Source organism: Dendronephthya gigantea, unplaced genomic scaffold (assembly GCF_004324835.1).
Source record: "Dendronephthya gigantea isolate DGI-Jeju-01 unplaced genomic scaffold, DenGig_1.0 000351F, whole genome shotgun sequence".
Taxonomy (NCBI): Eukaryota; Metazoa; Cnidaria; class Anthozoa; order Malacalcyonacea; family Nephtheidae; genus Dendronephthya; species Dendronephthya gigantea.
In genome coordinates, this window is record NW_021163361.1 from 66,898 (window position 1) to 81,989 (window position 15,092).

At 37.2% G+C, this 15,092-nt stretch overlaps 1 protein-coding gene and 1 long non-coding RNA gene across 2 annotated transcripts; both read left to right on the plus strand.

Moving 5' to 3' along the window:
• The first annotated feature begins 5 nt into the window (after positions 1 to 5).
• Positions 6 to 3,011, plus strand: LOC114542443. Its single transcript, XR_003689640.1, has 3 exons — positions 6 to 61; positions 267 to 402; positions 2,799 to 3,011. It is a non-coding gene; the product is annotated as an uncharacterized LOC114542443 (long non-coding RNA).
• Positions 3,012 to 7,581: 4,570 nt separating this feature from the next.
• Positions 7,582 to 9,567, plus strand: LOC114542442. Its single transcript, XM_028561987.1, has 3 exons — positions 7,582 to 7,711; positions 8,377 to 8,918; positions 9,468 to 9,567. The coding sequence occupies exons 1-3, from the start codon at positions 7,672 to 7,674 to the stop codon at positions 9,498 to 9,500; spliced, it is 615 nt and encodes a 204-aa protein (XP_028417788.1). The 5' UTR covers positions 7,582 to 7,671; the 3' UTR covers positions 9,501 to 9,567.
• Positions 9,568 to 15,092: the final 5,525 nt, after the last annotated feature.

The following is a 15,092-nucleotide window of genomic DNA, read 5'->3' on the forward strand; positions in this document are numbered from 1 at the left end:
AGAACGTACATATGATAAACAAGGAGAACTAGTTAAGAATTTAACACAAGGCAAAGAAGAGGTGAATATATAAAATATTGTAAAAATAAAATTTTACACCCCTTTCCATTGCCTCTACCCCTACCCTTTTTCAATTTGGAATCCCGTTAAAGTTTCAGCCCTACAAGGTCCATATGAAGTGATATTAATGTTACTAAACTGATCATCAGGGACTTCAACGTCAACATTAAGGTTGATAGAACTCTTCTGTATTTTTTTCACATCAGGCGTTATCGTTGGTGTAACAACAGAAACGTGAACTGCTTCACAAGGATAGTGTTATCCATATTTTGAAGACACAAAGAGATGAATCAGTTTCTATCCTCAAGCTTCATGGACTAACCGTGCCTTCCCAAATATCAGGTGAGTTTTACACCTTGATTGTAGGTAGATTGTAAACGCTTAGCGTTCGGTTTTTATACGGCGTATATGGGCCCTAGCTCTTCCAGCTGGGCAGATTAACACAAATAGAGGAAATGATGTAAATTGAACAAAATTTTGTACAAGGTGTGACGGGGTGTAAAATCCTCGAGAAATTTTAAAAATGATTTAAAACATTGGTGCCAAATGAGACATCTTTTGAGATTGTTCTTCTATACCACAACTATGTATATAGAGTCTCTTTATGTAAATTCGTAATTCAACTAATGATTGTATGCAGTGGTAACAGGAACTCATCGATTCCAAATTCAGTCTCCGTTATTCGCCGTAATAAAGTTGTTGAAAATAGATTGCAAGTCGAATCATGCTCCTCTCGTAGTGGCTATACTTAAAAGCCAATTGATGTGCTTAACGAGGTAACTGTCGCAAGATGTATAAACTTTAGATGCGGACGAAATATCAAACGAAAATATCTTAGTTTTCGAAACCTTACTGATTATATTACTCGAAGTTTAACGCGCATGTAATTTTCACTGAAACAAGACGCCTGTTCTGGCGTTAACTCCGGCGTGCCGTGCACGTGCCAGTCTTCAATATAAAGCTTCTGAACATAAACAATACAGTTCATATAAATCATATTCATTTAAATGCCTTGCGAACCTAAATGTTGTTCGATCGCAAATTCAGAAGCACATCGTACTTTAAAAAGTATAGAAGTTCAATTGTTCAAAAATGTAAATAAACGCATGATACATTCGCTTTGTCTTACACTTAACACTTTGCCTTTGGAATTCGCGCTTGTATAGTTAATTAATTCTTCAATCCTGTGCAAACTATGACGAGTCAAAGCGCCCATACACGACCACATCATCTTGTTAAACGGCGAAATAGCAGCGATATTACTAAAATAGGACCAGAATCTACATGTATTAAATATATTCTTACCCCAATTCAATCTAAACTTAATCGAAAAGCATGAAAGAACGGTTTATTTGTTCCTCTTGGAGGAATTGCTGTATCATGCGAGCGAAATCGAATCGCGCATCGGAAAATTAGCCAAAGCTGTGCACCACAACTCTTGGGAGACAAGACTGGGACATAGATAAATGCAATCACATACACATTTTAAACACTAGTATTATTTCGCACCATTTCAGACTTGCCACGACGAAAAAAAAAAAAAAAAAAGAAACAAAAACAAACAAAACCGAGGCGAATTTTCAACTCCGTGCTGACGCCGGCAGTAATAACGCGATTTTTCTTCATTGCCGAAACACTTGACACATTCCAAAATTATTTTCAGTTTGTACTGATGTAATTGAGGACCTACCCTGCGCTCGCGAATCTGAAACCTTTTTATAATATAAGTATGATATAACGAGCAATTTGATTGGCTACCGCGCGTGCATTGTGAGGCCATAACAGTGAACTCTAAAAAGACTGGAACGATAACTTGGCCGCCATCTTTGAAGCCAGCACTGATGGCCGCCATGAAGGCCAAGAGTTGAAATTACACCACCAAAACAACGCCGGTTTTTATACACAAATCCTTCTCATCTGATCATGAATAAAAGCTTAAAACAAGCATTGACACTTAGATTTTACTAAAAAACAAGTTTTATGAACGTGAAAAGGTGCAAACCTATTTTTTTTGCGAGTTGAAGGCGAAGTTTTTTTTCGGCCCGTTCAAATTCTTTAAATATTTTAAGTACAAAGCTGGTACCTCGCCGGTTTTTACAGTAAGATGATGCGGTACTTAGGTCTATCCAAAAAGGGTAAATTCGTTGTTTAAAGTTGAAGTGGTCAAATAAAAATTGCACTTTTCTCGCAATTTTTTTGCCAAAAAATACGATTTTTACGGAATTTTCACTCTCCCCAGTTCTTTTGAAGGCTTGATTTGCTCGCTCGGCTGCCGCCTTAATCAGCAAATTATATTCAAATCGGCTTCATCCAATGACTAGTCTTTATTGTTGAGTTATCGTTCCAGTCTTATTAGAGTTCACTGGGCCATAATGCACGCTTCTGGCTTTTGAAGTTTTTGTTGCTAAGCAACATCTTTAATAACATGTAAGAAGAATTTCATTATTGATCAAATAAATAAATTTTGTTGTTGCCCTATAATTTCTTCTTATATTATAAAAGAATAAAAAAGCTTGTCGCGTGCCTTTATGGTGTAATAATGCACTCGGGGAAATGTTGGAAGAATACTCGAGAAGCTTGTAAAACACTCGGCTACGCCTCGTGTTTACAAGCTTCTCTCGTTCTCCCAACATTCCCCCATCGTGCATTATTACACCATAAAGGCACGCGACTCGTTTTTTAATTCTTAAACATCGATACCTCTCCCATTGCTTCGCAAGATTTTATCATTTCTCTAGATTTTATCAGTCATGCATGTTTCACCAGTCGAAGATGTTGGCACACCAGCAGCGAATATGAATAATAAAGAACTTCCAGTTCAGAACGAAAATTTGCGTCTGTTATTCATCAAATGAGAGAGGACATGGAGGATTTGAGAAGCTTGTAAAACACTCGGGAAGCTTGTAAAACACTCGAGAAGCTTGTAAAACACTCGGCTACGCCTCGTGTTTTACAAGCTTCTCTCGTATTCTCCCAACATTCCCCCATCGTGCATTATTACACCATAAAGGCACGCGACTCGTTTTTTAATTCTTAAACATCGATACCTCTCCCATTGCTTCGCAAGATTTTATCATTTCTCTAGATTTTATCAGTCATGCATGTTTCACCAGTCGAAGATGTTGGCACACCAGCAGCGAATATGAATAATAAAGAACTTCCAGTTCAGAACGAAAATTTGCGTCTGTTATTCATCAAATGAGAGAGGACATGGAGGATTTGACGAAACAGTTGACGCAACGTACCACTGGATCGATTACTAATGCAAGAGATGGCGTACCCATTACGGAAGGTAATTAAATGATAATAAAGCGGGAAAATATTTCATAACAAAACAATTTCGAAAATATAAAGCCAGATTGTTTTCTATGCATGGATGAATTTAATTTTTTCTTAAAACCTTATGTTTAATATAGCTACTCTACTGTAGCCTGGGTTTGACCCCCCGGGGCTTATTAGGCAATCCCCGTTCTACTGTACATATATAGCTTCTGTATTTTGAAAGACATATTTTTAGAATGACTAATCGTTATAGTGATCGTAACAAAGATCAGTGTGAATGGAATTAATCTGGTATTTCTTTACTAAACATTTCAGAATATGTGACAAGTCTGAAAAAAGAAATTTGAGAAGTGAAGGCGAGAAACCGCGAACTGACCCAATCCATGGCTAATACAAATGCTAAAACTGAAAATACTGAGCCAACTTACGTTTTAGATTGAAGTAAGGATAATGTTCATGTAAGAGGTCTGGTGGCACAGCTGAACAGCACAATCGGTAAGTGGTAGATAACAAAGTTCAACCATACAACAGCAGTTCAAGAAGTTACAAAGCTTAAACATAGCATCATTAAATTGAAACATTACCTCATCCCCGCATACCCAGCAGTTTTCATTGTGTTATCTGAATAGTTATAGTTGAACGTTGAATTAGTTTTCTGTGTCTAATGTCAAATTTTAAACCTACAATGTCCTGAATAATTTCTGCGGATTTTCGCTCCGCACGCGGGTATAGTATATAAAAAACAACCCCTACATACATTGCCTCGATATGCTGATTTATTACACCGAGTTACATAACTGTTCACTATCTTTACTGCAAATATTTCCGTTAAGTCAAATATTTGACTTTCAAGTTACGTAATTTTGTGGGTCATTAAAAAAAACACTATAGCATGTTGATTAGCCCTGAGAATTTACCCGAGTGAAAATTTGAAAAAAAATGCCTGTATTTTTTTTGCAAGACACAACTGGAGTATCAAGGATTAAGATTTTGTAAGAGCTGATATTCCAATCGCATTGTACTATTGACCATGGTAACTTAAATTGTGGGAATCGCACGAAAGGCATTCTGTATTAACCGACTAGAATTTCAGATAAGGTATATAATATAATTGCCTATTTCACAATATATTCTTGCACGTCTTTAGGTAGTTTACGCCAGGGCGTCTATAAGATAGGGCGGCGAAACGCACGGATGGCGTGTTGAAACATTGTGATGCGATTTTAGGACTGGGACGGGGCGGTCGGCGAAAAATTCTCGAGCGAAACAATATTTACTTGGTTTTTAACAAGCTCGATTAAAACCACTCAATCTCTGAAGCTATTAACGCGACATCTAAAATAAGATTTCTCCTGTGTAATTTATAACTCTTTCTATTAATATTGTGTCTTAAAATTGTTTCTTCAAAAGTTAACTGACCGAATTTGTCAAATTAAAACTACGGACACGCACGGCTACTTGGTCTGTTTTTAGATGTATCATACATATTTGATTTTTCTCAGTGAGGAAAATCCCCAAAAGCATTATACTTCAAGATTTGGTGTCCAGAATATTGACGAACATTTGTAGCAAATTTCACTACACAACGTTTTGAACCTTTTTTGCAATCCCGTTAAATTATATTATATACTTAGATAACGTTCCGAATTGAAAATATGATATGTTTTTCTTTCGTCATGGCAATGTCGACCTAGCCAAGCTAAAAACAAAACAAGAAAATGCTAACTTACTTGCAGGAGCATTTGACCGCGTCACAACAACGTTTTCGAATTTTCAAAATACAAAATTTCCATTAAAAAATTGAAAACCTTGCCATAGCTCCTAAAGCTGGGAAATTTAGAAAATAACTCTCTTGTTCATTAACATCGATTCCACGTGCAAATAGTCGCATAATGTTTTGAACCTTTTTCACAATTTTCTCTGGAAAACGACAACCATAAAACGGAACCATGTTTACAAACTTGTCTTGGTAACCAGCGGACTTGGACGAGTATAAAAAACACGAAGAAACCCTTTCAAGAACAGCAATTATCTTATTTACATTGAAATTAACAGTATTTCCAACTGGAAATGACGAATTTGTGTCATCTGTTTCCAGATCAGTGTCATCCAAACTAATAATCATCTCAAGTTCTTCGTCTTCTAAGTAACCCGGCCATTTTGAAAACAGTTTTTCGAATCTTTATGGGGGGTCCGCACATCACACATGTTTCAACACGCCATCCGTGCGTTTCGCCGCCCTATCTTATAGGCGCCCTGTTTACGCCAAGAGGAAAAACTTATACCTCAATGGGAAAATGTAAAGCAATGATCGTTCATCTTCAATGTTTACTTCATCATTCTTCAGAAGAGGTGAGTCTTCTTCTCTAAATGGCTATAGACTTCTGTTTTAATGCACTTGTATTTTTATCCGTCATCGCTGAGAATGTTTGTGATGTATGTTCTCGCATTTTTATTGTGTGTATTTATTAGCAGTAACATATGTCGTGCCGATAAATTTAGTCTATAGTGTAAATGGGGCTGGTTTTCGAGTGCTACATTCCTGGATTTTAGAAACCTGTGTCGAGCATTGATGATCAACGCACTTTCTTTTTTCAGGTTCGTCAGAAGCAACTAAACATATCAACTTCACTATCAGTTGACAACAGGGAATCGTCAGGCCAACGAAGAAATGAATGCTTTGAAGCAGCAGAACTCTGGTCTCAAGCTGCAGGTAACCCAAAAAAGACGCCAGGCTGACGAATTTTACAAAACGGGTTTGGAGAGAAATATTGATGCTGTATCATTAGGAAACCAGGTTAGTTCAATGATATTGTTAAATAACTAGATCGCAGATGCAAAATGGATATAATAAAGACATTCTTTAGGTATATAACATTAAAACAATTAAACGTGTAAATGTATCACAGTCTGAAGCTTAACGGTGAACCCACTTTCAATTGTACTTTACCGTGTTGTTGGTTAATGCAAGATCGAACGAAATTTATATGTGCTTTTAAAACCGCAAGCAGTTAAGAGAGGATTTAATTAGTTATCAGCCGGAGGGCAGGAATGTCAGTAACATCCTGGGTGATTCACTGAGCAACAAAGCGAGCAGCTATAATGCTGAACCTAAGATATCACTTGTGACAGCCATATGCTGGACCGGAAACTATCGAAATAATAAAAGTTAATCAGTGTATAATAAACATAATATGACACCAACTCCGGTTAACTCGAACCCCCGGTAACTCGAACAATTTTCCTTTTCCTTAGGGAGTTCGAGTTAGCGAGGAACTATTGTATTTTAAACGCGCACTCGAACTTGTTGAGTGGGAGTCATAACATTTCCATGGCGGTATTTCCACTCGAATAAGAGCTTAATTTTCAGTGTTTTTCGTTACATCTTTGTATCGATTAAGAAATAACTTTCTCTGTGATCGGTGATGACAAAATTTGTATGTCACACTCAATGAGTGTGAGTGTAACACAGCCTACAGGAGATAGTGTGGATACGGAAGAATTACTGATAATCGTTTGATATTTATCTGTTTTGAGAGCGTAATGTCCGAAATTTTTGTATTCAGTGTTTATAGAAAGAAATTTGAGTTTCTGCAGAGATCGTTTATGAAAGTATGGGTTAATGTTTGTCGCAGATAAACTACCCGAGGTAGAAATATTAGCAACATCTAGTCAAGAATTGTGTGACAGGCAGGAGATGATTTTCTGCAGTTGTCAGCATTAAAATTGGATCTTGCCAGTCACGGAAAACCTTTGAATACGTACAATCCAGAAAGTCAGTTTATACAAGACCTTCGAGAGAAAGGTGAGTGTACTTTCTGACGCTGTTGAAATACTATCTTTATTTGTGTTTAGAATCTTAAAAATCACGACTGCCGTAGAACATTCTAAATCTACTGAATTAATTCAAACGTATAGATTGTGATGTAACCCAACCACTGTCAGTTGTTAGACCATATATAGAATGCATATCCCTTGTTGTTCTGATCCACTTAAAATAGCGTGATATAGCTATGACGCCTGTCTATGGAGTTATATTTCATTCAAACCCGTTCACAATTTGTAAGTTACGACCTTTTCCAAAACAGTAAATTGATTGCGGCTGGAAAACCTCTCATCAACATTTCTCATCAACACATAACAAACCCTAAATTCACTTCATAAAATTCTGAATGATTTAGTCAGGATTTGAATTTTAAACGTTTTCCTTTTTTTTCAGAAGTCCCTGGTATGAAAGTAGTATCGTCATCTAAAGGATTACACACCAAACTACGTCAAGCTGCTCAAAGGAAAAATGGAGTAACAAAAGAACGCGAACAGTTGATTAAAATGGGAAATAAGCTGAGAGCTGAATTGTTGAAATATAAAGGTATTTGAAGGGATATTTTGGAATATCTATTAAGATGGCATTAATATATATACGTTAGTCGAAATAAATTACTGTAAGAATGAATTGAATACATTTTTCCTATAATCATGATGCGTAGCTTCTGTTGTTCGCAAAAGACTAACTGCATGTGCAAAGAAATCCCGCGATGATTACGTCACTACCGCATGTAGGGTAGTGACACGTGACCGGGCTCCAGAACACCGCGGAATAACGTCTGGGCAAACGCCGGTCGGTTATAAGCATATGGCGAAAAACTTCAATTGGAACTTTTGAAAGAAAACATGCAAGTTATATTAATTGATAAGATATAAGTTAAACTTGTACTTGAAAATGTACCGAAAACGGGTGGACTAAACATTCGTTTAATTCGTCCTTGCATTGAAATATGAAATAAAATTGTTTTGCAGAGCGTCTTTAAACCATTTTTGATAAATTGTTAAGAACAAAAGTTTAAACCTATATAATAGAAGTTGAGCAAAACTACAATTATTGAGAACTCGAAAATTTCTTGTTTCTCTGCAGCGTGGCGGCTTTGGTATAATGAGAGATGCTGAAATAAGTAATCTCGTGGTAAAATCGATTATATTTAGTGTACCGCTGCCACCGTTTTGATTTTAGAATGTTATTCTATCGTTATATATTAGGAGGGAAAAAATCGCCTTCAATTGAGGCACGTCAATCGTCCAAAGATCCGCAGAATGTGGCGCAAACATCCCGATCCCAACTACGGGGTTTGGAACAGTTGCAATATGAACTAACAAGCAAAGAACTGCAGTATGCACAGAGAAAACTAGCGAGGAATAATGATCAGCATTCGCTATCTCCTCGGAAAAAGAATTCCGCGTCGGCCCAAAAACTTCAAAAACACTCTTCAAACACGGAACTCGCAGAAAAAGCAGGCCTACCGGAATCGTCTACTGTTCGTGACGAAATCGTCTCGCCATGGCAACCTTCGTTCTCATCAGACGACCGCGCGTCGTTACAAGATGTCTGGAAACTACTAGGCGAGGACAGTCCTGGATTAACCCATCGCGGGGACGAAGTCAGCAAGTCTCAGCTTCGGGAAAGTTCCTCAACTACGGAGAGTTTCACAGTCAAAGGTCAGCCTAGTCACGTGCATCTCAAGCCAGAGTGTTCCAAGGCTGCGCTGTCTGTCAAGGCAGCTGGGAAATGGACACTCTCCCAGGTAAAAGCGAAGATAAGAAATTATAATATATAAGACGAAGATGTTCGCGAGGGATTGTAGATATTTTTATTTACCTATAATATTTGTTTTTAGCAAGACCGATCATTCATGGCAGTAGGAGGCTGTGTTGGGAATGCCTTTAGAGGCTATGTTTAACCCTCACTTCCAATCTGTCCTTAATTATCCAATTTTCTTACTTACTATTGATCCCCATGCAGTATTAATTTATACCCATGACGTTTGCATGCATTATAATAATCATTCTATTTCCGCATGATTTCCAACACCCCCCCCCTATTATAATATAAAAAGTATTAGAATAAAAAAAGTTGTGCCTCGTTCAGTGTTCACCGTCCCAATAAATGTGAACTTGATTGAATTCTAATTTTAACGCAACTGTTCGAAATATATGTTAAAATCTAAAGCACTAAGTTTTACTGTCTTTCGTGTGCGACCAGATCTAATGATCTTGATCTAATGACCTGTATCTTCAATTGGCTACTGGAACTTAGCTAGACTCCTTAATTGGTGCGGTCACGTTCTCTGTAGGCTTTTCTCCCACGCCGTCCATCTAGCTTCTAACTCACGAAGCAGTTTGGCATCCCAGGGGACCTTGGCGTCACAATACTCGCGGTAGAGGAACTTTCCTTGCAAAAAATGGGCGAAATCAACCCGAGAGGATCATAAACTTTCGCGATCCTTCCGAGGACTCCTCGCTTCGTCGGACTTGCTGGGTCAGCAGGAAACTAGATTTTGTATGGCTTGAGCATGTATGGCTTAGGCGGCCAAAGGAGTGGAAATTCTGTCCCAAACAGCTTGGACCTCACACTATTTTAGGAAGACTAGGCGTAAATTATAAGATTATATCAGAAACAGGTCGAGAGTTCATGGTCCATCACGACAATCTAAAACCTTACTTTATGCCTACTGAGCAGGGAAAGTTTGCTTGTCCTGGTTTGTTTGTCCTGGTCAGGAAGACACCGCGGAAATTGGTATAGGCTTAGCCGCAATTCTCGATACTTAGACTTCAAACTTGGTGAGGAAAAAGATTTATAAATATTCAAGAAAATATGTCTTGCACAAAAGATTTGAAGCTTGCTCACGGTAAAAACGAATCGTCTGAATTAATAAACTTGTGTATACTTTAAGCCTCAAAATGGCCATTTCACAGCGGTCAGATGTGTATGATGAGCTGTCAAAAGATTGCAGAATGCGTATTCAGAAGAAAAATTGAACTTTTTTAGATATTCAAAAGGTTTCTCTTTGATAGGGCGATACAGAAATGCACAATTGTGAACCAGCGATTAGATTTTCGGGTTGAAACGTCTTAAACACCAATTTCTGCGGTGTCGGTCAGGAATCGGGAGATTTTGATCGTAGTTTCTCTATCAACTTTTAACGTTTTCGGGACCAAAACTAATGTGAGAAGAAAGTGTGGCGCGCGATCAAAATGATTGCGTAAATAATGCATATCGCAATACATAATCTTGTAACTACAATTTGCTAGAGGAATATGATGATTAAGCGATTGTGATACGTAATTGACGGGATGTAATATAAGAAAGAAATTGATATAAATAAATCAGACTGGGGATGGTAGCCGTGCTGTGGCCGACAGTGACTGTGTCTTATAGGATCTTAGGTGTACGCTGCATGGAAACGAAGATGTTGTGACGAGCGGATGGTACCGTGTAAACGCAGCTTAAGAGAAGTAGGGTTATTTAATATCTGTTGCGTTATAATGGAGATTTGGAGTACAATTTCAGCTATGAAATAAGTGGAAAATGTTGAAACATTCTAATGAATCTGAATTACCATTTTCCTCAAATTTTAATTTGTGACCTGTGAAATCAGACTTGACTTCATTAAAAATACAAAACAATCGCACCGTAACCATTTGCTTCACCTGGGCCGCATATAACTAGCTTATGGTGAAATAACGCTGCATCTTTTCTCAATGGTCTCCATACCTGTGATATTATGCCGGGTGTCCCAAAAAAAGTACCTGTTTTTAATTCAACATAACTTGTAAGGAAACTGAAGAATTGCAATCAAACAATCCATATTAAGTGGAGTAATGTCTAAGTTTGATATATTACATATGAAGTTTGAACGAGTAGTGTTTGAGATATTCGCGTTTAAAGTCGTAGAAACGTTTTGAAACTTGTGAAAAATCAGGAAAAAATGGCCTATTAAACTTGTTTCAACAATACGGGTTCGTAACATGGTATCTTGTAACTTATTTTTTAGTTGTTTTTTTAAAAATCGTTTTTTACTTGCTCTAATTCATCTGCAAATTCATGTCCACCAGCAGCAACGCACTTTCTTGCCCGTTTCAGCATGCTATCAAAAGACCTTTGAATCATGTGGGCGTCCAAATAGCGACATAACCTAACAATCGCCTCGCGAAGATCTCCCAAGTTTTGAGGTTGTTGGTCATGAGGAACTTCCCAAATCTGCTGTTTAAATAGCCCCAGAGGAAGAAATCACACACGGTCAGGACAGGGGAGTGTGGAGGCCATGGCCAATCGCCGCGTTTACTCATGAGTCGACCAGGAAATTGCCCCGGTAGATATCGGATTGTTGCAATTAACAAGCCATTATTTGCTGATTTTTGACACATTTCAAAACGTTACTGTGTCTTTAAACACGAATATCTCGGAAACTATTTGCTCAAACTTCATATGAAATATATCAAACCTTAAGTTAGACATTACTCAACTACACATGGATTATTTTATTGTAATTCTTTAGTTCGTTTTTAAGTTATGTTGAATTAAAAATAGGTACTTTTTTTTGAAAACACCCGGTAGCGTCAGCACAAATGAATCAATTAGGTTAAAGCTACGAATAAGATTCACGTTTGTGCGTTTTAGACAAAATAGAAATCATCATCATCAAAGCAAACGTATTTAAACTTACGTAAAATCCTTCGAAAAAAGGTTGTGTAAAATAAAATAGGTAAAAATAAAACAGTGTAGTGACACTCCTGAAGTTCTGCTGGTCTAGTGGTGAACGCAATGTTCTCCCATTTTTAAAACTTGGGATTCGAGTCCAGGAACGTCCGAATCTGGTTCGAATCTTACCATAACCGTTTTTTCATTATGAACTTCGTGAAAAAGATAAAGAAAATGAAATAATCCTGGCCGTTCAGCACATGATCTCGTAGTCTAGTGATGAAGGCAGTGGTCTTCCAAATGGTAAATCGATGATTCGAATCTTACCATAACCGTTTTTTCATTATGAACAACGTGAAAAAGATAAAGCAAATTAAATAATCATAGCCCTTCAGCAAATGATCTTGTAGCCTAGTGATGAGGACAATGGTCTCCCAAGTGGTAAGTCCATGGTTCGAATCTTACCATAACCGTTTTTTCATTATGAACTTTGTGAAAAAGATAAAGTAAATTAAATAATCATAGCCCTTCAGCACATGATCTTGAAGTCTAGTGGTGAAGGCAATGGTCTCCCAAGTGGTAAGTCGATGGTTCGAATCTTACCATAACCCTTTTTCATTATGTCCTTGTCAAAAGCGTTAAAGTAAATCAAATATTCATAGCCGCTCAGCACATTATCTCATAGTCTAGTGGTGAAGTCAATGGTCTCCCAAGTGGTAAATCGATGGTTCGAATCTTATCATAACCCTTTTTCATTATGTCCTTTGTCAAAAACAATAAAGTAAATCAAATATTCATAGCCGCTCAGCACATGATCTCATAGTCTTGTGGTGAAGACAATGGTCTCCCAAGTGGTAAATCGATGGTTCGAATCTTACCATACCCGTTTTTTCATTATGAACTTCGTGAAAAAGATAAAGTAAATTAAATAACATAGCCCTGCAGCACATGATCTTGTAGTCTAGTGGTGAAGGCAATGGTCTCCGAAGTGATAAGTCGATGGTTCGAATTTTACCATAACCCTTTTGCATTATGTACTTTGTCAAAAACGTTCAAGCAAATCAAATAATCAAAGCCGTTCAGCACATTATCTCGTAGTCTAGTGGTTAAGACAGAAGTCTCCTAAATGGTAAATCGATGGTTCGAATCTTACCATAACCGTTTTTTCATTATGAACTTTTTAAAAAAGATAAAGTAAATTATATAATCATAGCCTTCAGCACATGGTCTTGAAGTCTAGTGGTGAAGGCAATGGTCTCCCAAGTGGTAAGTCGATGGTTCGAATCTTACCATAACCCTTTTTCATTATGTCCTTTGTCAAAAGCGTTAAAGTAAATCAAATATTCATAGCCGCTCAGCACATGATCTCATAGTCTAGTGGTGAAGACAATGGTCTCCCAAGTGGTAAATCGATGGTTCGAATCTTATAATGACCTTTTATCATCATGAACTTCGTGAAAAGGTTAAAGTAAATCAAATATTAAATAACTGTTCAGCACATGTTCTCGTAGTCTAGTGGTGAAGACAATGGTCTCCCAAATGGTAAATCGATGGTTCGAATCTTACCATAACTGTTTTTTCATTATGAACTTCGTGAAAAAGATAAAGTAAATTAAATAATCATAGCCCTTATGTACATGATCTTGAAGTCTAGTGGTGAAGGCAATGGTCTCCCTAGTGGTAAGTCGATGGTTCGAATCTTACCATAACCGTTTTTTCTTTATGAACTTTATGAAAAAGATAAAGTAAATTAAATAATCATAGCCCTTCAGCACATTATCTTGTAGTCTAGTAGTGAAGGCAATGGTCTCCCAAGTGGTAAGTCGATGGTTCGAATCTTACCATAACCCTTTTTCATTATGTCCGTTGTCAAAAACAATAAAGTAAATCAAATATTCATAGCCGCTCAGCACATGATCTCATAGTCTTGTGGTGAATACAATGGTCTCCCAAGTGGTAAATCGATGGTTCGAATCTTACCATACCCGTTTTTTCATTATGAACTTCGTGAAAAAGATAAAGTAAATTAAATAACATAGCCCTGCAGCACATGATCTTGTAGTCTAGTGGTGAAGGCAATGGTCTCCGAAGTGATAAGTCGATGGTTCGAATCTTACCATACCCGTTTTTTCATTATGAACTTCGTGAAAAAGATAAAGTAAATTAAACAATCTTAGCCCTTTAGCACATGATCTCATGGTCTAGTGGTGAAGAGAATGGTTTCCCAATTTGTAAATCGATGGTGTGAATCTTACCATAACCGTTTTATCATCATGAACTTCGTTAAAAGGTTAAAGTAAATCAAATATTAGGTAACTGTTCAGCACATGATCTCGTAGTCTAGTGGTGAAGACAATAGTCTCCTAACAACAGTCTAGTGATGAGGACAATGGTCTCCCAAGTGGTAAGTCGATGGCTCAAATCTTACCATAATCGTTTTTTCATTATGAACTTCGTGAAAAAGTTAAAGTAAATTAAATAATCATAGCCGTTCAGTACATGATCTCGTAGTCTAGTGGAAAAGACAATGGTCTCCCAATTGGTAAATTGGTAGTTCGAATCTTACCATAACCGTTTTTTTCATTATGAACTTCGTGAAAAAGACCAACTTGATTAAATAATCATAGCTGTTCAGCACATAAGTCAATGGTTTGAATCTTACCATAACCGTTTTTTCATTATGAACTTCGTGAAAAAGATATAGTAAATTAAATAATCATGGTCGTTCAGCACATGATCTCGTAGTCTAGTGGTGAACACAAAAGTCTCCCTAGTGGTAAATCGATGGTTCGAATCTTACCATAACCCTTTTTCATTATGTCCTTTGTCAAAAGCGTTAAAGTAAATCAAATATTCATAGCCGCTCAGCACATTATCTCATAGTCTAGTGGTGAAGTCAATGGTCTCCCAAGTGGTAAATCGATGGTTCGAATATTACCATAACCGTTTTTCTTTATGAACTTTATGAAAAAGATAGAGTAAATTAAATAATCATAGCCCTTCAGCACATGATCTTGAAGTCTAGTGGTGAAGGCAATGGTCTCCTTAGTGGTAAGTCGATGGTTCGAATCTTACCATAACCGTTTTTTCTTTATGAACTTTATGAAAAAGATAAAGTAAATTAAATAATCATAGCCTTTCAGCACATTATCTTGTAGTCTAGTAGTGAAGGCAATGGTCTCCCAAGTGGTAAGTCGATGGTTCGAATCTTACCATAACCCTTTTTCATTATGTCCTTTGTCAAAAACAATAAAGTAAATCAAATATTCATAGCCGC

Bases quoted from the DNA above. Each gene is read 5' to 3' on its own strand.
- LOC114542442 (XM_028561987.1), top strand. From the start codon at position 7,672: ATGGGAAATAAGCTGAGAGCTGAATTGTTGAAATATAAAG. The intron at 7,712-8,376 runs GTATTTGAAGGG...GTTATATATTAG, and splicing joins TGAATTGTTGAAATATAAAG to GAGGGAAAAAATCGCCTTCA. The intron at 8,919-9,467 runs GTAAAAGCGAAG...CGTTCTCTGTAG, and splicing joins GGAAATGGACACTCTCCCAG to GCTTTTCTCCCACGCCGTCC.